The 25,095-nt window shown below is 42.3% G+C and overlaps 2 protein-coding genes across 2 annotated transcripts; both read right to left on the reverse strand.

Moving 5' to 3' along the window:
* Positions 1–3,872: 3,872 nt before the first annotated feature.
* On the reverse strand, positions 3,873–7,331 carry LOC308099179 (uncharacterized protein). The gene is made up of 8 exons (XM_080447800.1): positions 7,115–7,331; positions 6,950–7,009; positions 6,649–6,750; positions 6,469–6,534; positions 6,172–6,273; positions 5,992–6,057; positions 5,695–5,796; positions 3,873–4,119 (listed from the first exon to the last, which is right to left on the reverse strand). The coding sequence occupies exons 1-8, from the start codon at positions 7,185–7,187 to the stop codon at positions 3,908–3,910; spliced, it is 783 nt and encodes a 260-aa protein (XP_080303926.1). The 5' UTR covers positions 7,188–7,331; the 3' UTR covers positions 3,873–3,907.
* A 1,046-nt stretch (positions 7,332–8,377) lies between these two features.
* Positions 8,378–16,671, reverse strand: LOC308099457 (uncharacterized protein; the record flags this gene model as incomplete). The annotated part of the gene is made up of 7 exons (XM_080448202.1): positions 8,378–8,392; positions 8,817–9,107; positions 10,619–10,736; positions 13,498–13,530; positions 14,167–14,235; positions 14,830–14,921; positions 16,621–16,671. The coding sequence occupies 7 exons, from the start codon at positions 16,669–16,671 to the stop codon at positions 8,378–8,380; spliced, it is 669 nt and encodes a 222-aa protein (XP_080304328.1).
* Positions 16,672–25,095: the final 8,424 nt, after the last annotated feature.

Below are 25,095 nucleotides of genomic sequence, written 5' to 3' on the forward strand. Positions count from 1 at the left end.
GTTGATGTGTTGGTCGCAGTGTTCTGTGCCGCTGTAAGCCTCTGTACAGCGGTCATTTCTACCAGCACATTTTCAGCCATCCGGGAGTGGGCAGATAGCTTGAGGCAGTAGCTTTATATATATATACACACAGTCGTCAAACAATACACAGCAAAATCCTGAGTGTCGGTTTAACTCTGAGAGTGTAAAAGTAGACCCATAAGGATCTGTGTGTGTGTGTGTGTGTGTGTGTGTGTGTGTGTGTGTGTGGGGGGGGGGGGGGGGGGTGTTGTTGTTGTTGTTGCTGCGGTAGATGCAGTGATGTGTGGGTACTGACAGCTTGTTAATGTCAAACTCATCATCATCATCACCACCAGTCGCTGTGCCAGGCGCCTGCTGTTCCGTTCTCTGCATATATACGGCCTATATGCCCACGCTTTCCGTCTGTGCCCGCCTGGCCCCACCCTGCTTTGTGTCGACATGCACTTCCCACCGGCATATGCCCACAAAAGGCACGCAATAGGTTGGTAGACAGGAGAGACAGAGAGGGGGAGAGGGAGAGCGAGAGAGAGACAGAGACAGAGAGAGAGAGAGAGAGAGAGAGAGAGAGAGAGAGAGAGAGAGAACTAGGGAGCATGGCAGCACAGAGTAAAATCCGGAGTGTTCATTCATCTCTGAGAGTGTAAAAATGGACCCAAATGGACCATTTGTTTACATTTGTACACGCTCATAGTTAAGGAAAGGAACAGGCAGCCAAGCAGTCGAGGCTAATGCGGTTATACTCGTTACTACGCCTGTGTGCCAAGATCAATGGCTCTCTGATCGATGATGGGAACGAGCTGCGTCCAAACACGCACACACACACACACACACACACACACACACACACACACACATACTTGTATTTGTTATCTACTTAGGACCCGAGGTTATTGCTTACCTCGTTAGGACCACACTTTCTAGACATAGTAGAAACATATAAACTACACTCCTGAATGTGGAAAAAAATCTATTTTAATACAATCACCTCAGATTTAAAGAAGGGAAAACTATAGGACCTCTGATTAATGCTGACCTTTTCAGGACCACACTTTCTAAACATTGTAGAAACATATAAACTACACTCCTGAATGTGGAAAAAAATCTATTTTAATACAATCACCTCAGATTTAAAGAAGGGAAAACTATAAATTACCACATTTTTACCCTACTTGTTAGGACCGTCTCCAAACAAAAGAACGAAAGCTAAAACTTTTTGGTCAGTAACTTCACCTCATTGGCTCTTATGAGTTTAATCATCTATATAGAATGAATCACCCGTTTTTAATGTGATACAAATAAAAACAGCTTTAGTTTACTTAATAACAATCAAATAAGTACCAATTTGTGTTTTTATTCCATCCTCCATATGTATTTTGTCTTAGGGGGGGAAAAAAAACATACTGCAAAATCTCCATGGCCATATCAGAGGGTCACAACACAGCCCTATCTCTAGACCTAGGAGTAAAACCATTAATGCAGAAATGAGAAATCAATGCCTCAAATGGCAGTACAGTTTTGCAGTGGTGGAAAAAGTAATCAAATGTTTTACTTAGTAAAAGTACAAAAGTATGTACAAAAGTATTAGCATCAAAAGTAAAGTACAAAACTAAAATGTTTTTGGCTAACCGTGATCCTGGACTGCACCAACACAGAGTAAATAAGGTGGTGGAGTGGAGTGATAACAACGCTCTTATCATTAACACAAAAAAGACAGAGGAGATTGTTTTTGGTGCCCCACTAGAGATACACAGATCCCCCATTACTATTCATAGTGAACAGATCAACCAGGTATGTTCGTATACATACCTAGGAGTAGTAATTGACCACCTTCTGTCATGGAAAGACCAGATTGAATCAGTGGGTAAGAAGACAAAGCAAAGAGTCTATTTCCTTCGCCGTCTGAGATCTTTTGGCGCTAGTAGACAGATTCTTCTTTTGTTTTTCACTTCTGTTATTATGAGTGTTCTTCAGTACTGTAGTACCACCTGGTATGGATGTCTGTCCGTAGCCTTAAAGTCACAACTGCTGCAGCAACTGAACATTTGTTCAAAGATTGTTGGACAACCACTTCAGAGGCTCTATACAACTACGTATAATGACAGTATGATAAGGTTGGCAAGGAATATCACTTCAAACACTAGCCATGCTTTGTATGGAGAATATAGGTTGTTGCCTTCAGGAAGGAGATAGTGTTCCTACATACAATAAGGTCAAACTGAAGAGGTCCTTTGTCCATCAGACGACACTGAGGCTTAATCAGGAGTTATAGGCCAGGGGTAGGCTGAGAGGTGGACACTGCTCTTGTCTTCGTATGTCTTTATGTATGTATTTTGTTTTGTTTTTCTTGTGTCATGTCAAATGTGTGTACTGTTTATTGTTGCATACATGGCTGCTGGGTCGCAAGACAAATTTCAGTGTGAACTGACAATAAAGTATTATCGTATCGTATAAATATTTTAAAATTGTTCATTTTTTGGTCTGAAAAAATAAAACATGTTATACATTCCTCTGGTGTAGTACTAGTCTACTTTTTGAATTTTGACTGCATAAACCTAGTATTGACAATATTTCAAGATTGTTATATCTGATGTCTACTGCAATGTCTACTGTTTTATATACTGTACAAATGAACATGGCATCAAAACATCTCACAGCTGTCATTTAAAGAAGGAAGTATACTCTGGAGTGTGGCAAAACAAAGCAACTTTTTATTGAGCAACATAAACGTGTAGCTCTAATAACAATGGATGATCTTTTATTTTTCAATCATATGAAATGTACAACAAGCTGGGCTGCACAACACGTGGCCCTCAGGGGACTCTGGCAGTAGCGAGCTGGGATTTTACAACACGGCCCCCTGGGTGCAACGGACACGGCAAGATGGGTTGTACCCTGTGTTGATTTCGGCGACTAGAACTATGATGAAAAATGTTTTGTCGACTACCTTTTTTCACTGACGAAAACCAAATGAAGACTAAGCTATGATGACTAAGACTAAATATTTTGACCATTTCCTCAACAAATAAACTTTAAAAAAAAATAAAAACAAAATGTAAAGAGGAACTAGTGGAGTAGTACTAAAATCCAATAGAACTAAAAGACAAGTCATCTTATGTATGGTTGCGCTCAGGTGTTGCACTCTGAAAATACCAGATCTACAAGCTCACAACGCGTCGCACAGTGCGACGCGTTGTGAGCTTGTAGATCGGCTATTCATTCAGCATGCAACTTTTTTTTTTCTTAATATTTTTCCCGCGATTTTTGTAACCCATTTTTTTCACCCGGTGCCAATTTCCTAAGTGATCCTGGGCACTACACCAGCCCTACACCAGCACTACACCAGTCCCCCACAGTAGGGAGGCCAGGGCCGAGCTCATGCTTCCTTCAGGCATGAGAGCCAACTGACCTTCTTGTCACCTGACAGGGGGGAGTTTCCCTGGTTGGACGTAGCGCGTGGAAGGAACACGTTATTCCAACCAGTTCCCTTCCCCTCCATCAAGCGTCCCGGCTGGCCAGGGGGAGGCATTAGAGACCAGGATTACTGCATGTTTTTTGTGAGGGTACCTACCCTAGGAGACACAGGGAGAACATGCAAATTCCAAACAGAAAGGCCCTTTCGCCAACCCCACCCAGGGTATGGGCACTGATGACGTGGAGGAGGGAACACGCCCCCAGCGCCCACAGTGTCCCCAGCAGGAATTGAACCCAGGACCTTCTAGCTGTAAGGCGACAGCGCTACCGACTGCGCCGTGCCCCCCTTTTTTTTTACACAAAATTTAAAACAAATGGAAAATACACACAATAAAATGAGATGGCTGATCAAGGAGAGACAGAGACAGAGAGCGACAGAGAGAGAGGCACAGAAGACAGACACAAAGAGAAAAGGCTACATCCTCTGCTCTGAAACGATTCTGTTGTAAACAAAGAATTTCACTGCTTGCCAGGTCCTTTCAGATAGTGCTTGAGGCGACGCAGCGATGCACTTCTCACAATCCTGCTTTCCAGGTGTCCTCCCCATTCGGATGAACTCCATCAAAGAGCTTTCAACTGCTTTCACCTCCTCCGTTGACCACTTCTTTCTTTTAGGCTGTTTGGTACCTTAGCAATGGGATTGCAATATACATTTAATATGCAAGAAAATATGTCGAAAATTGTTAAACATTAAAGTATACAGTACATTCATTGCGAGACTCTTTCCAACAAGATGCCCCACGGTAATTTATTTCTGCCTGGTTATCAAACAATTGGACTTATCCGCAGCTATAACCCCATAATTTACTTCTTAATTTATATGGGCTATAACCCCATAATTTACATCTTAAAATGTGCACTACTGACTTACCAAGTGTTGTACAATAATTCAATGCATGATATTCTAGTATACTCTGACATTAATACTGCATTCATAGTGTACATTTTAGCCTTATTATTTACACTGTTGTATCAATAAAGTATTTCTGCTTCTGAAAGGGGAAACCTGTCTGAATTTCCTGCCTTCCCACCATTAGGGATATGTTGACCACAGAAAATTCAGTGCAACGATAATTCATGTAGACACAGAAGGCAGAATGTTCATGTACTTCATTCACACTCCCCGGACCCCCCCCATTCGCTATCAGTTATACAGTTGTACTCCTTAAGTCAGTATGTTCAACCTCTTGTCATTCTCATTCGCTTCAAGCTAATTACTCACGCCCTCATACCCACAGTGCAACTCGGGCGGTTCATTTAAGCAGCCTCTGTTCTCTGTTCAAGCGGTGAGTACAGCTGCTTGTTTTCAAATTCCCTCCACCTCCCCGGCCTCCTCCCCGTGGCATCTAGTTATTATTGTTATAGGTTGATTCTGTGTTTGTACTGTGGTTCTATGATTCTGTGTATTGTACTGTGTTCTATGGATTGTATTATGATTGTGGTTGTTTAATTATGCATTGAAGGTTCCATGTTATGGTAAACTGTATTTTATGCTTTCTGTCTCTCCTCTGTCTCTCCCTCTCTCTTCTTTCCCCCGACACAGTCGAGGCAGAAGGCCGCCCCACCCTAGAGCCTAGGGTCTGCCTGACGTTTCTCCCAGTTAAGAGGGAGTTTTTCGTTGCCACTGTCGCAAATTGCTTGCTCAGAGTGTACATGTAAAGTGTCTTGTGACAACTTGTTGTGATTTGACACTTGAATTGAATTGAATTGAATCAAATGCTCTGCTCTGGGGGATTCGTGATTGAAGATCTGTGTCATGTTTGCACAGGAATCTGTAATATCACATGAGCAGAGTCACACCGCCAAACTTAATGCAATATCATTGCATATATGGGTAATGGTTAATATGGTAATGGTTAATAAATGGTAAATGGTTCATTAACTGTCTGGTTATTTCTGAGCTGAAGTGTCTAAATGAAATAGCTTGGGTTTGAGCTGAGACAGCCGGTGTGGGTGCAATATGTAGTACATCTTAACTGACATAAGCCGGTGGGCATAGCTCTGGTCAGTCTATCTCCCTGTCACAGCCTCAGCTTAAATCTACTTGTGGTTTTACGGCGGTTGGCAATCATATTTTGGTGCATTACCGCCAACTTCTGACCCTGAATGGGATCAGACTAACAAAATCTTTGTGCTCACATATCAGCCTCAGACATCACTCTGACTCGTCTATGAGCATGTAAGTAGTTCCCGCAAGCTCACCTTTTGAACTCTTGGCGTGTGGAGGGCGATGATGTAACCTCTGCTCGCTCCCCTGGAGTGGATTCACAGCTTGCACCCTCTGTCTCTTCATTGACTGTCCTCCTGGAAAAACATTCAGAGAAAACACAATTATATAGCCTATATAGGAAGGTTAATCCTATGCCACACTACCAAAACATAATCACAGGCTTTACACGTCTGGGGATGTCAACATTAAAACAACAAGTAACAAAAAAAATGAAAGGAAGAGTTACTGTGATCAAGCACACTGTACCAACTTTTCTAATATACACTAACCTTTTCCGGGTGGATCCTCACACTCAGACTCGCTGGAGTTGGAATCTTCCATGACTTTAGATGAACCTGCAAGGAAGCAAAGAAAATAAAGTTGGCATCACTGTTGTATTTGGAGGGCGGATTTGGGCTAAGATTAGTTATTTTGGTAACTCCTTTGGTAAGGAGTTCCCGCAAGCTCACCTTTTGAACTCTTGGCGTGTGGAGGGCGATGATGTAACCTCTGCCCGCTCCCCTGGAGTGGATTCACAACTTGCACCCTCTGTCTCTTCATTGACTGTCCTCCTGGAAAAACATTCAGAGAAAACACAATTATATAGCCTATATACGAAGGTTAATCCTATGCCACACTACCAAAAAATTATCACAGGCTTTACACGTCTGGGGATGTCAACATTAAAACAACAAGTAACAAAAAAAATGAAAGGAAGAGTTACTGTGATCAAGCACACTGTACCAACTTTTCTAATATACACTAACCTTTTCCGGGTGGATCCTCACACTCAGACTCGCTGGAGTTGGAATCTTCCATGACTTTAGATGAACCTGCAAGGTAGCAAAGAAAATAAAGTTGGCATCACTGTTGTATTTGGAGGGCGGATTTGGGCTAAGATTAGTTATTTTGGTAACTCCTTTGGTAAGGAGTTCCCGCAAGCTCACCTTTTGAACTCTTGGCGTGTGGAGGGCGATGATGTAACCTCTGCCCGCTCCCCTGGAGTGGATTCACAGCTTGCACCCTCTGTCTCTTCATTGACTGTCCTCCTCCTCCTGGAAAAACATTCAGAGAAAACACAATTATATAGCCTATATAGGAAGGTTAATCCTATGCCACACAACCAAAAAATTATCACAGGCTTTACACGTCTGGAATGTCAACATTAAAACAAGTAACCAAAAAAAAAGAAAAAAAAAAGAGGAAGAGTTACTGTCATCAAGCACACCAATTTAAATATACACAAACCTTTTCCGGCTGGATCCTCAGAGTCCGACTCGGAGTTGGAATCTTCTGTAATTGCAGTATCTGCAGGACAGCAAAGAAAATGAAGTTGGCATCCAATTTAATAAGTGCAAGTTTAAATTATACAGGCAACACACAACTTTTCCCTTACAACTCATAATTTATTACCATCAGGGGAGATAGTTATCTGGTCCAGACTTTGCCCCTTGAACTCTGCCAGTCTGCCTTGTTCACAGGCCATCAGTAACTTGCTGATTTTTGCCAACTGTAAAGTCCCTTCAGAAAGGCGGTAAAACTTCCTGTGTACCCTTATGTCGTGTCCCAAGAAGTCTGCCAAAAGATCTTGTTCGGTGTCATGTAGATTCAGGACTCTAGACAGAGTAGCCACTTGTTTTCTCATGCTTGTGGAGGTCAGAGCTTTCCGTTTTTCGGCCCCACACTCTTTAGCAAACTCACGAATGCAGTCAGACCCCCTGAATCTTGTGTCATACTCTGGTCTGGCAAATAAGAAGCGGTTTCCATCCACCACTCCACATGAACTCCTCTCCTTCACTAGCAGATCCAGAGATTGCACCATTGCTGGAGTAAGGATGACAGGCACTTTCCTTCCACGCTTCCCTCGAATTTCCACACGTTCAAAATGATGGCAGAGCTTTTTTTCCACCTCTGACAGTGCTAGCTCAATATCTTCATTAATTTTGGACATGTCCCTGGAGACATACGTTTGCAATAGCATGTTAGAGACCTCGCCTTCTCTTCTTCTATTGAAGGTGATAATCTGTGCCAGAGTCACTTTAGCAAGATTGCTCCAAATTCCTTTTCTTTCACTCTTGGTTTGGTTTTCCACATCCAACAACTCATCATAGTACATTTTCTGCTTGTCACTCATGTGCATGTGCATTTTCTTTACATCTTCTGCTAATGGAAGGATCTTGGGTTTGTTCCATTTATTCTCTTCAATAGTGCGGTATGCAGCAGCAGAGATGAGCTCATTCCACCTAAGACTGTACAGGCTTCTGAATCCTTGGACACACTTCTTCAAATCATCATTCTGTGACGAAAGGGCTTCAGCCTCTAAGACATCAGCTACTCTCTGGATGTATATTCCTAGCTTTGCGGCTAGTGTGGGTTTCCCAAACCGGTTTGTCTCTTCTACATACAAAGATGTTGCTCTGACAGCACGGATGAAGTGTTGAAAATTTTGTGGACGGATATAATCCTTAATCTCTTTTACCGGGGTCAGCTTCCTCCCGTTGATCAGCAGATTCCCCAGTCCTCGCATAATCGCCCGAACATTATCAGGTTGTGAGGCAGTCTCACGTTGCTTGTTAAACATTTTTTCTCCAACCTTCAGAATATATGCGTCTTCTTTGACAGCACGGGAAATGTCATCCTGCTGCATTTTATTAACAAGCGTCCATAGCTTCCTGCTCACATCTTTAGAAACTGGTTGAGCACCAGCGCAGAGAACCTGGATTCTTGTCTTTACAGACATTGTATTGCGAACCTTCTTGGCAAGTGTGCAGCGTTTTGCATGCTTCCACATGAACTTGCGTTTTAAATAACCACCGCACGCAAAACAATGTGTATAGTCCTGAAAATTACTCTTCGCATCGCTCTGTTGTTTGCAAGGAACCAGTGTCCCCTTGCCTTCTTTGAGAGTTGCAATGTTGTTTGCCTGATTTCCTTTTTTTCTGAGCAGATCCAGTTGAACCCTTCTTTCCTTCGACTTCTTTGGAAACATTATTGCACTTGCAACTTCCACTTCTTCTTTATGCCGTCGTTCAAGATGTCTTGCAATTTTTGCTTGTGGTTCGCAGCAGTAAAGGCAATAATTTTTCTTCTGGTGGTATTTTTTTTTTCCATGTACTTTGACGACCTCACTGACAGTCATAGAATCGCTCTTTTCTTCTGAAGCAATTCGACATTTGCTGTAGGTCTTCACAATTTTCTTTATTTTGACTGGTGACGATGATTCCTCTTTGTTGCTAGAGGAGTCTGTCTTCTCAGCCTGCTTGTTACCGCCATTGAAGTCACTTTTTTTTTCAAGAGTTGGTTCTGACTCTGCTTCACTAGAAGATTCCTCCGACGCCCTTGGCTTGTAACTGTAGTCACTGTCATTGCAGGTACTTTCAGAGTCCTCCACTATGTCTTCGGCCACCTACAAAAGAAACACATATGTTTGTTACAGCAGTTACATAATTAAAGAAGCATAAACATGAACAACTTTTAAAAATATTTCGGATCTTTTGAAGTGGGGATGTAGATGAAGCTCATCCATAGTCAATGTACTTACTAACTACAGTATAAGGTGCACCGCCAGTTTGGAGAGGCAGGCAACTGGACAGGGATGGAGTCTGATTTATTGTTTTTTTGTTGGACAAGCAAGTTCAGTAAGAGATGCCATTACATCCACTGAAGCCTTCCTCAGAACCATCATCTGACAACGTGTTGTTTCCCAGCTGATCTTCAGTGGAAGCCGAAACGTAATAACATCTCTTACTAAACTTGCCCGTCCGACAAAAATAAACCAAGTGACAGGTGCTTTTTCCATTACACAGTACCAGCTTTACTCTACTCCATTGTATTGCTTTTCCATTTGTACCTAGTACATTTTTACTACCCGTTCTGCTGGGGTTCAAACCGGTACTAGGGGGTACTAGCTTGACGTGAAAACACTGCAGAGGACTGATTTTGGTCCTAACTTGTCCACCGGTCCTAATACGGAAGCTCTTTTTACTGGTAAAGGTCCTAAGTAGGTAACAAATACGAGAATTACTCTACTCCATTGTATTGCTTTTCCATTTGTACCTAGTACATTTTTACTACCCGTTCTGCTGGGGTTCAAACCGGTACTAGGGGGTACTATAGCTTGACGTGAAAACACTGCAGAGGACTGATTTTGGTCCTAACTTGTCCACCGGTCCTAATATGGAAGCTCTTTTTACTGGTAAAGGTCCTAAGTAGGTAACAAATACGTGAATTACTCTACTCCATTGTATTGCTTTTCCATTTGTACCTAGTACATTTTTACTACCCGTTCTGCTGGGGTTCAAACCGGTACTAGGGGGTACTATAGCTTGACGTGAAAACACTGCAGAGGACTGATTGCTCGATCCAGCATGAGTTGGACGGCGTTAACTCTCGGATCAGAGAGTCAATGTTTACAAAAGTTCCCCATGTGTACACAGAGCTGAAAAATAGCATATACACACGTACACGTTTGTGTGTTTATGAATTTTGACCTCTGCTGCTGTATAACTATTGACTACCTACTAACTACTACTGCGGACGGGCAAAGCTTATAGTATGTATAAATAACTCGTACAACCACACTTCAAAAAATCCGAACTATCCCTTAAAAAGTCCTTTTTATATGTTACAGAAAAAACTCACTTATTTTCCCTATCGGCCATGAACAATTTCTGAGTCAAATGCAAATAATGACTGTGTACATGCCACACAAACGTAATAATAAGAGGCTTATTGCAACTGTAGGTCGCAAATTACTATCAAAACTTTTAAATCTCGTCCGTCCCTCTGTATGTTACAACACTGATGTCAATATGTTGTCATGGACATCTTGAATTCTATGAGATCCAAAGGCTGAAATCAGTCGCGGCGACTGAGAATCCATGTGATTGACGGTAACTGAGCTCAAGCATTCAGTACCTTGTGCGCTACGCTGCGTCCTCTGCTGCGAGTCCTAGACCAGGAACATGAACGGCTGTGCGGGCGGCTCTTGGCACTGGTTCTCTCCTCACTCGGAGTACTAGACCTGGACAATGACCTAGACAGTGATCGGCCAGTGCGGCCACTGCAGCCCAGCTCCCTGTACAATTGACAATGTAGGCATTAAAGCAGACACTCTTAATGCAGAGCGACTTACAACAGGCATACACATGCTATGGTAATTAATGAAATGTGTAGAGGTAGGTTAAAAACACTAACCCTCAGCCTAGTGGATTAACAACTATAAAAAAGTGCCAACTAGTGCTTACCTGTCTTTGCTGGGAATGCGTCTACTAGGACCACGCTTGTGGCTCGTGGACCCCTTCAGTGGACCCTTGCTGTACGGCGGGCGGCTCTTGGCACTGGTTCTCTCCTCACTCGGAGTACTAGACCTGGACAGTGACCTAGACAGTGATCGGCCAGTGCGGCCACTGCAGCCCAGCTCCCTGTACAATTGACAATGTAGGCATTAAAGCAGACACTCTTAATGCAGAGCGACTTACAACAGGCATACACATGCTATACATTGACACGGAGATAGACGGGAACGCCCATTCGATTTTGTCCCGGGGGAAAACAGAACGATCTGCCTCATAGAGTTACATCATACACGATCGTTTGGATAACTTTCAGAGCTATTTTATGGACGATTGAAACATTGTCAGCTAAGAAAAATCCATCAGAAGGACAGCTGGAACAATCGTCCAGTCGCCCTCGGAAAAGTTGACTTATTAAGATATATGTGACTAAAAAAAACAAACATTGACAATCTATGAGCTCACAGCGCGTCGGAACGCGACGCGTTGTAACTGTGAGCTAGATTGGCAATGTTTGGTTTATGTTCCCCCCAGAATACGTAAGCTGGGGTTCATGTGGTTTATCAGATTATCCTTATATCTTATTGCATGAGTCAAGTTTCAGCACAAGCACCACTGAGATGTTTTGGTATTCAGACGGAGATGGAAAGAGGGAAACCCTCTTTCCATCTCCGTCTGAATACCAAAACACTCACCCCAAAACAAAGTCGCCCCGGGGCAAACCCGCCGGGATTCACCTGGTGTTCCTAAACGTAACCTCAGTAAAACTGTGCCAAAACATAACCTTATTACTAAACTGAACCTCAGTAAAACTATGCCTAACCCTGAACTTATTTCAAACCTTATCCTCTGTAAAACAAATACAAGAATACAAGAACCGCTGGTCGGTGAAAAAATGGGGGCGAGGGTGTTTTGGGGTCTTCTGGTCACCTCCTTTGTCCTCTTTGTTACCAAACATGTTTACATATGCACAGTGTTTAATCGCCTGGTAGAGACACTATTACAAGATATGATCAATTAAACTTACCATAATATCAAAACCCAACAGCCATTAAGTCATCAATAATGTTTATAGTGAATTTGAAGTACAGTTTAGAGACTGTTTTGTGAACAGCACGTACCGACGCCATTACGATTTGGCGAAGTGCGTCATTTAATATCATGCAGGATTTACACACTGCTTTAGCTCCGTGTTCATTGCCAGATTAACAATTGTGTTTTCTGTAGGTTTTTAAACAAGGATAGTCTAGGGTTTGGCTTGTTTTGTGTGTAAATCGCTGCATGTTGACTGCATTTCCAAACTGTAATGGCGATGTCTCCTGTACTTGGAATTCACTAAACCGTGTTCTATAAACATCATTGATGAATGAATGGCTTTTGCTTTTTGATATTATGATGAGTTTAATTGATCATATCTATAGAAAATGTAATAGTGTCTCTTACCAAGCGATTAAATCCGATAACCTCGGGCCATTGTGTTGTGTTGGATCCTTTGTCCAGTCAGGACAACATTCCAGTCGGACTCTTGTTTAATTTGCTAATATAGCATTCCTTGTCGAGTGGCAACAAGGTTCTGTGCCTGTGATCTGGCAAGCCATGACGCCTGCTTTTAGATCAGTATACTTTTACAGCATATGAGTTTGAAAACCCCGAATCCCACCGTCTATACCAGCTGGGGGAAATCTGTGTTTTCCCCCGAGTGCAACTCCGCCCCCCTAGGTACAACCCACTGATGACACTACACCGTGTGGATGTATGGTAATTAATGAAATGTGTAGAGGTAGGTTAAAAACACTAACCCTCAGCCTAGTGGATTAACAACTATAAAAAAGTGCCAACTAGTGCTTACCTGTCTTTGCTGGGAATGCGTCTACTAGGACCACGCTTGTGGCTCGTGGACCCCTTCAGTGGACCCTTGCTGTACGGCGGGCGGCTCTTGGCACTGGTTCTCTCCTCACTCGGAGTACTAGACCTGGACAGTGACCTAGACAGTGATCGGCCAGTGCGGCCACTGCAGCCCAGCTCCCTGTACAATTGACAATGTAGGCATTAAAGCAGACACTCTTAATGCAGAGCGACTTACAACAGGCATACACATGCTATGGTAATTAATGAAATGTGTAGAGGTAGGTTAAAAACACTAACCCTCAGCCTAGTGGATTAACAACTATAAAAAGTGCCAACTAGTTCAGTGGACCCTTTCTGTACGGCAACAGGTTATAACGTGAAAAATTGTGACAGTGTATCGGTGAAACAAATGCATGTTAGTGTTTCTGTGTCATTTTATGTATAGTGCAATCACCCCCCCCCCCCAAGGGCTCTGTGCACTTTACAGAAATTGTAGGTTATCGTGGAGGAAAATCGCAGATTAACACATTTGAGCGATAATAATCGTATGGCTCTACGTACCGGTAGCTGTCTCCAGGGCTGCGGCTCCGGCTATGTGGGCGGCTGTTGGCACTGGTTCTCTCCTCGCTCAGTCCCCTAAACCAGGACAATGACCTAGACCGTGACCGGCCACTAAGGCCCAGCTCCCTGTACAATTGACAATGTAGGCATTAAAGCAGACACTCTTAAAGCAGAGTGACTTACAACAGGCATACACATGCTATGGTAATTAAGGAAATGTGTAGAGGTAGGTTAAAAACACTAACCCTAACCCTAGTGCAGTAGTTCTAAACCTGTGGGTTGGGACCCCCAGGGGGGTCCCTAAATTATTTTGCGGGGTCCCCAGATGTTTAGCTTAATGTTAACATTGTTTTCTCACTCAACAGTAAACAGAAAAACATACAGCACAAGTAGTGCAGGAACCAAAGTCAAAGTTCTTTTTGAGGGTTTGTTCCTGCACTAAAGTGTATACAGGGTCATCTGCACATTTATAAAGTGACAAATGAAGGACTTTTAAGACCTTTTTAGTATCTCTGTTCAAACATTGAACAAATTGTCAAATATTAGGGGTGTTGCGAGGCGTTGTGAGCATGTAGATCGGCTATTTTAACAAAATAGATTGAGTCAAACTAAATGTAACGCCAACTCCTACAATTCCAAGTGCTTGTCAGGGTGGGGGGTCCCCAGTTGAAATATGATTATTTTGGGGGTCGCGGCCTGAAAAAGTTGAGAACCACTGCCCTAGTGGAATAACAACTATAGAAGTTGACAACTGATGCTTACCCGTCTTTGCTGGGACTGCGTCTCCTAGGACTACTCTTGTGGCTCGTGGACCCCTTCAGTGGACCCTTTCTGTAAAGACACCAGGTTATAACGTTATCGGTGAAAAATTGTGACCCCAAAGGGCTCTGTGCACTTTAGAGAAAACCTTTTCATGTCAAGAACTTGACATGAATTGACACACATCAGTTGGCGGACCCCCAGTTGAAAACAAGAGGGACCTCCACAAGAGAAGATATTTACGGCTTAAGCAGTGATTCTCAAGCATTTTGATTTCCCCCAGTTTTACATCCATTGAGCTACGGACCCCCATTGAATGTAATTTCTATCTCTGGGACTCGCATTACTGGGACTCGTAACTATCCATCTATCTGGGGCCCCCCTGGAACTCCCTCAAGGACGCCTGGGGGTCCCTGGACCCTAATTTGAGAAAAATGTGGAGACAGAAAACTTTATCCAGGGGTTCTACAGAGTTACTACAGGGGCCACTAAATCTTTTTGTGATAGGAACTTCTTTTTTACATCTACCACTTGAACCCTAGCGTCCCTCCCTATTCTGAGGGGAAAATTTGACATACATATAGAACAGATCTACAAGCTCACATCGCCTCGCGCTGTGAGGCGTCGGGTCAGCACTACTACAAGGACAGGTGTGTGTGTGTGTACCCGTTCTGTAGGTGGCGAGGGGGGGCGGAGCCAGGCGGCCCGTCGGTCAGCTCGCTCCCTCCTCTCCTCCCTCCTCCAGGAGACGCAGATCTCTGCACAGAAAACAAACGCAACTGTTGACAGGGCTCACCAACATGTCCATACGTGGACAGATGTGTCTGTGGCAAGACTTGGCCTTGTCCGTGGCACAATAATAAAAATCAAGACTTTTTCTCCCAAATCTTTTAGAGCCAGACTGATGCATCGTGAGCGTTTTGAGCTTCAGCTATTTACACATTTTTTTATTGGTCACATTTTAGTCTAGTTATATTCATTGACAATAATTACTTTTTTGTCAGCAGATAGATGGAACATCTAATCTAAACAAATATTTACATAGCATTTTCTCTCATGTTTGTTTTATTAAATGGACTCTAAGGGTCCATTTGGTTCCATTGTACACTCTCAGAGTTACTGTAAATAAGCACAGATGATTTTAGCGTAAATTGGGGAGAGATAGAAAGAAGAAAAACAATAGTATCAAATGGGGTCCATGGTCAAATGCATATCAAACCGGGGGTCCTTGGGAAGAAAAGGTACAGTACAGTACAGTAGGACATGTACACAATCCTCCCCAGACAGACCCCTGATTCAGCACAAGCCCAAGCAGCAATACAAATTGTAAGACAGGGGGGTTGAATAATTTCAAGCACAACTGTACATGGGCAACTGGCGGTCCGGGGGCCACATGCAGCCCCCACCTTCACTTAATGCGGCCCACAGGCTAGTATCAGAACACTGATATATCATTGATTTCAGCTGTTATAATTCCAAACGTGCAAACATGACCCACTTCAATTATTTCAGTCTATAGCTTAAAGACCAGCATTAAAATTGTATTGTCAACATAAGTGTAGCTAAATACATTTTAAATTAAATTAAAATGTTACTTCAGGATTCCAATTGAAATTAGCATAAAATTCAGGGTTCTCATTTAAAAAAAATAAAGTTATTTTTAGCATCACTAAAAACAATCTACTTGTAGAACTGAGCCCAGCTCCCCCCCTCCACCATGGTTCCATTTGTACACTGTCCGAGTAAGGGGAGACCTTGAAATGTTAAGTTTGAGAACCGTGATTTAGGGCAGTGGTTCTAAAAAAAATGTTTTCCTTTGACTCTGACGGCATACAAATGGAACCAAATGGACCCTGTACACGTCAGAATTTAGACCCCCTAGGGATCCAAGAATCCTTTCTGCACTATGCCCCGTAGTACACTCCAAACATGTACAAATGTGAAAATAAGGTGCTTAACCCCAAGCCCCAAATGTTAACTGGCTCTACGGGGTAGTAGTTTAATGTAATAATCCATATCTTTCAATAAAGAAGTGTTTTAATGCCGTCTGTGGCCGAACGCCATTTTTTCACCCTCGTTTACTTCCAGTTACATTTAGTGTAATTCCGGGTTTCACCAGATGCGCCCCGTCACTACCGTCAATACCGCCCATTGGGAACTTCCCACAGAATCGGCCACAGACGGCATTAAAACACTTCTTTATTGAAAGATATGGATTATTACATTAAACTACTACCCCGTAGAGCCAGTTAACATTTAGGGCTTGGGGTTAAGCACCTTTATTTTCACATTTGTACATGTTTGGAGTGTCTACGGGGCATAGTGCAGTAAGTCCCTGTTCCCTGCGTCAGAATCATAAATACGTCTACGAGCATTTTATCAAACACTTTAACCACGTTGTGGAAACGAACATTAGGCATAAAATTGATTGCACTTTCAAATTTGAATTCATCTTACCTCAGGGCTCTCCATCAAAATGTTTTTGTTGTAAAATGAAGCAGCTTTCATGTTGTCGATGTTGTGATAGTCTGACTGCCTCTAATCCACCAGCTGAAAGCACCACGCAATCACATCAACAGAGTGGGCGGGGTCGTATGGGCTGAATGCAGAGTCAACCTGTTGAGTGTGTGTGGACTGATGTGTTACCCTCCCCCATGGTTCTAATTAGGACCAGGATGGTTCTTGTTAGGACCAGCAACCAGTTGGTGTGTTTCTAAAAGCCATCATATCTAGACCAGGGGTTCCCAAACTTTTTTGGGTCAAGACAACCCTATAAATACTTTTTTCATCCGAGGCACCCCTATATATTACATGGATATTTTTCACTCCCTCCAACCTTATATATGGCATATTTTACTATTATATTTAGCATACATACCAATGTACAACAGTAGGCTATGTAACTATCTTTAATACAAATATTAAACTTTTTGTTATTGTTAAATATAAGATATATTTTTCTAACCTACCTTTTTATAATCCTTAAGGTGTCTAGTTAATGAATTTTGATGTTCCCAGAGCCAATCTTTGTCCGATATATGTTTTTTTTAATCATATGTTGTGTCCGTCCTGGATTTTTGGCTGTGCAAAATAAAAACTTTAAATAAACATAGCTCCTAACTATACATCCGACAGAAACCATTCACCCCATTTTTGTCTTTTCATGAAGAATTGATATGAGGGTTTGCCATAATTACATCATGTGTAGTGCATAAAAACCCAAATAAACACAAAAAATGTTAAAATTCGTCTAAACTGGATCACCAGTAAGACGCCCTAAGGGCGAGAAGCGACCTTACGGTCGCTTCTCCAGTAGTTATTGACACCATGGGGTCATTCCCATTTATGGGATTATTCGCATGCTATCTATCTGCGACCATTACTTAGGTCGCTATTATGGAGATCCCTGACTGTCAGTGGGCTCATGGCTTGCCCCTTTTATGCCCATATATGGAGATCTAGACAGTGTTTAGCATGGGTTCCCCATGTTAAGCCCATATATGGGCTCAATATTGTGACGTCAAACATATTCATGGCTTGTCCCTTTTATGCCCATATATGGAGATCTAGACAGTGGTTAGCATGGGTTCCCCATGTTAAGCCCATATATGGGCAGCGGGCTCAATATTGTGACGTCAGACATAATGTGTCATATGTGACATCATCATGGCACCATATTAGGTGGGTGACAGAGAGAGAGAGATACAGACACACATAGAGAATCAGCATTTGGTGCCCTCTGTTCCAATAAACAGCGACCTAACGGTCGCAACAACAACTTTGGCATTTTTACAATCTTCAAGATGTATAGAAAACATATGTTGATGTTCCCCACCTGAAATAGTGACACACATATATTATGGTATGGTTGCTATAGAGAATTTCCACAAATGCAAAAAAGACAATGCAACATCAACATAAGGTCATAAATGTACATTATTCTGAGACAAATGTCAAATTATTCTGTTTTATTTTGGAATGAGGCATTGAGGGAGATGACTAGTGACATAAGAGGAACCTTTTTGGAACATTAATACTCAAAATAAATGCCCAAATGTAGGCAAATCAATAGGCTTTTTCAAACTGTTAATATGAATGTTTTAGGTTCTTGATACACATCTCCCAGCCTTAGTTAGGATCAGAATGGTGTGGCTGCTCACAAAAAAGGATCACATTATATGCTACCCCAGAAAGAACGCATCAAAATGTAGGAATGTGATTTTTGGAAGCTACTTAGCTCCAGCCAAACAATGCTAATTATTTAGCAACAGGGGCCTGTGACAGATCACAGGACACCAGTCTGAGTGTCATGTACCTATACAGTATATTATACAGGAGAATTGATAACCTTGCATTTACCTGCATTTGTTATATGTTGCTATTGTAGGAATGAGGAGGGCCTATTTGTACACTCTGAGTTACATATATGCAGTGTGAGGTTTTAAAGTTCTAACTGGAGAACTGACATGGGTGTGGTGATGTTTGTCTGTAGTATGAAGGTAGGCTACAGAACCATAGATACACTCCGAGGCACAAGCAGGTGGGATTCTGAAATGGCTGCATTGATAGAGGGGGACAGATAATGAGCAAAGTGAATGTCAGGGAGATTTTGCAGCTCCATTTCCTATGCGTGCCATTTCTCCAACAAGCTATACGTTTTAATGAAGTTATCCCATCCTCTTTCCTGGTTCCATAGATCCTGCACTATGATCTTTGCACGAGATGTGAAAGGAGTCATATAGCCCAGAGGATCATAATGTCTTGACACTATTTGTTTTAAATGTTCCTCATTGTAGGCTGATGGTAAATAATGGACTTGTTCTTATAACTCAGTATGTCAGTAGAGCAGTTCCGTTGGAGGCCTAATGTTAGCTCCTTGGGGTCTCCTCCATTCTCTGATAGCCACGGTTCACTTTTCGGATCTGGTGAGAGATGGTTTATTGCAGCTGTGTCATTGCTAGCCCATTATCTGATGTCAAACCCACCATCAGCAAGTAGGGGTCTCATTTTTGTCAATTAGGGACTTGGCTTTGTGAGATGAAGGGGAATTTTAAAGGCAAATATCAACATAAGAACTATGTTGGACAGAGTTAAGGATATCCTCATTACAACATGTTTTTGCCATTAGGGCCCTCTAAGCACAGCAACATTCCCACCAGAACATGGATAAGGGAAAAATCATCCAAGGCCTTAACATTACTAATGCGAATAATAGGGGAATTCAATAATGTGACAATTTCACTCTGAACTAGCAGCCTTGGCAGGCCATATCGTTCTTGAAGTGCTCAGAGAGCAGTGGAATATGGCTAAAAATAAGTGTGTAATATGCATATGTACATCATGTGTCTCCCTTTTCCCTTTTCCAAAAAAGTCTGTGCGATCAATGAATGATGAATTGTATATTCAATACAATACAGTCTGATATTCTGGTGTCAAAGATGGTACAGTTGGAACTGAATCCATACTTAATTCACTGGTATGCTTCCTTCCTTACGAACAGAGTACAGAGGGTGAAAGTGAACAAAACCCTCTCCTCAGCATTAACTTTTATACTGACAGCTGTCGTACTGAGGAATGTCTGTCTGAATGTCGCACTGACAAACCAGACCAATACATTCTAAAGTACTCTGATGATACAGTCTTGATTTCTCTTTTGGATAGTTCCAGTGATCCTGGACTGCACCAACACAGAGTAAATAAGGTGGTGGAGTGGAGTGATAACAACGCTCTTATCATTAACACAAAAAAGTCAGAAGAGATTGTTTTTGGTGCTCCACTAGAGATACACAGATCCCCCATTACTATTCATAGTGAACAGATCAACCAGGTATGTTCGTATACATACCTAGGAGTAGTAATAGACCACCTTTTGTCATGGAAAGACCAGATTGAATCAGTGGGTAAGAAGACAAAACAAAGAGTCTATTTCCTTCGCCGTCTGAGATCTTTTGGTGCTAGTAGACAGATTCTTCTTTTGTTTTTCACTTCTGTTATTATGAGTGTTCTGCAGTACTGTAGTACCACCTGGTATGGATGTCTGTCTGTAGCTTTAAAATCACAACTGCTGCAGCAAGTGAACATTTGTTCAAAGATTGTTGGACAACCACTTCAGAGGCTCTATACATCCACGTATAATAACAGTATGATAAGGTTGGCAAGGAATATCACTTCAAACACTAGCCATGCTTTGTATGGAGAATATAGGTTGCTGCCTTCAAGAAGGAGATACAGTGTTCCTACATACAATAAGGTCAAACTGAAGAGGTCCTTTGTCCATCAGACGACATTGAGGCTTAATCAGGAGTTATAAGCCAGGGGTAGGCTGAGTGGTGGACATTGCTCTTGTCTTTGCATGTCTTTCTTTATGTATGTATTTTGTTGTTTTCTTGTGTCATGTCAAATGTGTGTACTGTTATATGTTGCATACATGGCTGCTGGGTCGCAAGACAAATTTCAGTGCAAACTGACAATAAAGTATTATCGTATCGTATCGATCCTGGGGGTAAGGTGGGGGGGTTAAGAAGCGGACTGGGTTGCTTAGCAACCACAGAACCGCCACTATCGGAGGAAGAGACTAAAAATGTTGCCAGTAGGCAAACCATGCGGGTACATAAACGATCACATAAGGACAATTTGTGTTCTAAAAAAAAAAAAACATTTACTCCTGTAAGTTATTGTGATTTCGTATGAATTGTATGTACATGCTCAGATAAATAACATAATGTCTCCTCCCCTGAAAAGCTTTTAAAATAAAAATAAAATAAAAAGATGGTCACAAAAAAAGCAGTGGAATATGGTCTTGCATGCTGAATCTGGCCAATTTGTTAGCACCTGAGTGCTGAAGATGGTCTCTAGTAGGATCTGATATTTATATTGTTCAGTAAGTTGGGGGTGAATATCTAGGAGGTTATCTAGAGCCATTTTCAGTAGGACAAATTCACTCTCTCGAACACTTTTGAACACAGGAAGTGATGACCTGGGTATCCCATTTGCAGAGGCTATGAACAGATCCATGGAATTGTAGGTTTGGACCTTGCTGTGAGTGAACAGATTGTGGCTGCTGGGATGACATGGCTTGAATTTGTGGCTGCTATAGTATGAATGAGGTGGCCACCATGTAAGGGTCCATTTGGCTCCATTTGTACAGCAGTGGCCAACGCAGTAGGCCTATCTATTTGTATACTGTATATATTATAATGGCGGTCCTTTTTTAAGATTAGATTAATTTAATGACCTAAAAACTGTGATAAAACTGTGTAGACTTACACGTACAGTACACACATCTGGGAGTTAATTTAGCTTTCGTTTCGAATTGATCATTGTGTCAAGTTATTTGAATCAAACAGCACACTGAGATGAGCTGCCAACTTTAATGTAATTTGGACATTGTTGCAAACTTAAAATACCATAACATCTGACATAATGGAATGTTTATTGAAATCGTCTCTATTTTTAATTGGCATGTAATGTCTATCTACCTGTAGTTTTGGGGGAAATTTGGGGGACTGACTACTGAAATTGCCTCCCCCCCCCCCCCAAAAAAAAAGAGAAAACCTATCCATGCACGGCCCCAGTTACTCTCTCTGCATGATGTATGTGTTCCATAAGCAGGAGGTCTAGCATGTACAGTAGGCTGGCCTTTGTTTGCCTATATGTGAATCAATTCAACACCAGACTTTTTGCTATAGCCTTTATGGATGATTGTAATGATAAAATGTAATTATATAATGTATAGGCTAATTATAATACTATGTGTAAATATAATATATAGGCTAATTATGCTAATATGTTATATTATATGGCAGCCAAATATAGTAATTTATTCTATAATTATTCTATATTTATTAGTTTATTCATTATATATATTTTATGTTCTTCAATGTTGATGTATCCTTCAATGGCACTTACTAAACAGTCTCACTTACTAAACAGTCACACACATGTAAAACATAAGTTGGCCAGAGGCGGCGCTTCGAAATTCTACACACACCTGTAATTACATGAGTTGGCCAGAGGGGGGCGATCTCAAATGTAAAAATGCCTCCTTTTTAGGACCATCCCAATTTCAACACCAGGCATGGTAAAATGGCACCCTCTATCTGTTGCAGTGGTCATCCTTATAAGGACCATGATTTTGGTCCTAACTTGTCCACCGGTCCTAATATGGAAGCTCTTTTTACTGGTAAAGGTCCTAAGTAGGTAACAAATACGAGAACACACACACACACACACACACACACACACACACACACACACACACACACACACGCTATGTTGTTGCTTACTGCATCCATTAGCGTCTAAACTAATGTAGTGGATACAAGGACATAATGACCACCTTGTCAATTACACACACGCACACACACATGCACAGATGCGCGCACACACGCACGCACGCACGCACGCACGCACGCACGCACGCACGCACGCACGCACGCACACGCACACGCACACGCACACGCACACACACACACACACACACAGAGACATGATGGATGGATTGAATGTGCCAGGGAGCCGTTCGTCAGTGTCAGGCAGTGGGTCAGGCAGTTTGATCTACAGTACAATAGTTTAGCATATTTCACGTACGCACACATTCATTCATCTCAGAGAGTGTGCAAATGTTTCATCTCTCAGAGTTATAAATGGATAAATTAACACAGATTTTTTTTTACTGTGTAAATGAAACACAAAACATTTTTTTTACAGTTTCCATCGGAGAGAAAATGTGTCAAGGACTGCCGATAAACAATTATTTTGGTGTTGCCATGGAGTTTCCAGTGTGCAAATACTGGAGAAAATATGTTACTGTTCAAAGAGGTATAGCTGAAAGAATAGTTCTGCCACAATATTTTCATGTTCACTTATTCACAGTAGGCTGCATTTGCAATGGCCTTTGCTGTACATTATAATTACATGCTTCTAACATTGTCCTTCATCCAGAGAAACCGTTTTTTGTATGCATGAAAGTAAACTGCTACAGTACCAACTTTTGCCCGCTAGCTATTTTTCACTCTCTATTTTCCCCCCTTGAACTCCTACAGTATTCCTCTCCTCCTAGAGTGGTCAAATAATTTCTTTGTTCTTGCTAAAAAAGTGTGTCACTGAGAGGCATTGAGGGACCGGAGGGGGGGAGGGGGGGGGGCTAAGGAGGGAGGAGAAGATGATGGGAGATATGAGTCAGGGGGTGGGGCTGTGCTGTTTTGCAGGCTTTTATCCTGGTCTGCTGCAGCCCATTTGCTGGTACCCTCCGGGGACTGATGGAGCAGGCAATTACAGCGACTCTCCACTAGGGACAGCAGTGCACTGTTCCTCCTCCTCCCTCCCCCTCGCTGGGCTACTACAACCAACATGATGATCCAGCCCCCCCCAGGATAAAATACACATCCATCTTCACCTCTGATTCACATCACGGTGTTTCGCCTCACTCGTGACAACTGTTTCTACGTCAACGTTCATTCATTGCATATCATAGACCAGGGGTTCACCCCCCAAAACAATCATATTTGAACTGGGGACCCCCAAAATAATCATATTTGAACTGGGGACCTCCCACCCTGACAACTTGGAATTGTAGGAGTTGAGACATTACAGATAAATATTATATTATACCCACAGGTTGAGAACCCCTGTCCATAGACTAATTCAACAGCAGATGAATGTGCTTCTGTTTCTCTGCCCTGACCCCGTCTCCATCTCCTTCCTGATGCTTTGTGACAGGGAGCACGTTGTAGCGTCACCCGTGAACGTCTGCATCATAACACAGGGCCTGTACACGTTCATACGGCAATCTGTAATCTCTCCCATCGCCATCGTCCACATCTGTCACAAGCTGTGTGTCTCTCACTGCCGCCTCCACACTGGGCAAACGTTCTACAAATGTGACGGCCGTGTGCGCACGCGTGTGTGTGTGTGTGTGTGTGTGTGTGTGTGTGTGTGTGTGTGTGTGTGTGTGTGTGTGTGTGTGTGTGTGTGTGTGTGTGTGTGTGTGCATGTGTGTATCTATGTGCAAGTCAGTGTGTGCATGTTTTGGTGTATGCATATTTGTGTCGGCAGATGTGTGAGCAGTTACAGTATATATGTGTGTGGTTTTTATTTGGAGATGCAGACGGCATTGTTCAACAGTTGACCTGTTGCCATGGTGACTGGACTGTAGCGGCGGTCACTGTCATCTGCACTCCTTAACCACTTAACCACGAAAAAAAAAAAATCTAAATTATTATTGCTTAAAAGATCCCAAAGTGATATTTTAACACATCCACTGCCAAGGGCTAATCTCATAATGTACTCACCAGTGCCAAGGTGTTTTTGTTGTTTTTTTGTTTTTTTCATGTCGCCATAGATCTTGTTAAAATCCTTAAGATTGAGCGCTACAGTCTGTTTACATCCGCGAGATCTCCCTGTATCTCCCAGTGAAAACCACGTGTCAAACGGGGCATCCATGTTTGAGTTAGAGCGGATTACGTTAAACAGTGAAATGCGAGGAGAAAAAACTACAGGAAGAGAATTGAGTTTCAGTTTCGTCTGTAGAACGAGGGCGGGCGTGATCGTGAAAACCGGATCCCAAATAATTCTATTTCCTGTCATCAAACCGGAAACGGAAGTGGATCAAAAAAATTCCGAAAGTGCACCCGGACCGCGCATGCGCGAAAAGACCGCAGCCCGTAGGGCTACGGTCTCGGCGCTTAACAGTTGGATTTAACGGCCCGTAGGACTACGGTCTTGGCAGTTAATGTGTTAATAAAATCACAAGATTAATATCTGGTTCAAATTCATGTGAAACAAAACGGGAAGACTGGCTGCTGTTCTTATGATTAGAGAGATTCAGCACTATACCTTCCGGGAAGCAGGTGTGATCTTGTGATCTCCCAACTTCCAACATGGAAAATACCTTTATTTTTTCCCCCGATTAGGCAGAGGTAGTAGTCGATA

Source organism: Gymnoscopelus braueri (genome assembly GCF_963280865.1).
Source record: "Gymnoscopelus braueri genome assembly, chromosome: 13".
Classification (NCBI taxonomy): domain Eukaryota; kingdom Metazoa; phylum Chordata; class Actinopteri; order Myctophiformes; family Myctophidae; genus Gymnoscopelus; species Gymnoscopelus braueri.

Excerpts from the sequence above, each read along its gene's own strand:
- LOC308099179 (XM_080447800.1), bottom strand. The coding sequence starts at position 7,187 with ATGGCCTGTGAACAAGGCAGACTGGCAGAGTTCAAGGGGCAAAGTCTG. Across the intron at positions 7,010-7,114 it reads GATAACTATCTCCCCTGATG|ATACTGCAATTACAGAAGAT; the intron begins GTAATAAATTAT and ends GCTGTCCTGCAG. Across the intron at positions 6,535-6,648 it reads ACACGCCAAGAGTTCAAAAG|GTTCATCTAAAGTCATGGAA; the intron begins GTGAGCTTGCGG and ends GCTACCTTGCAG.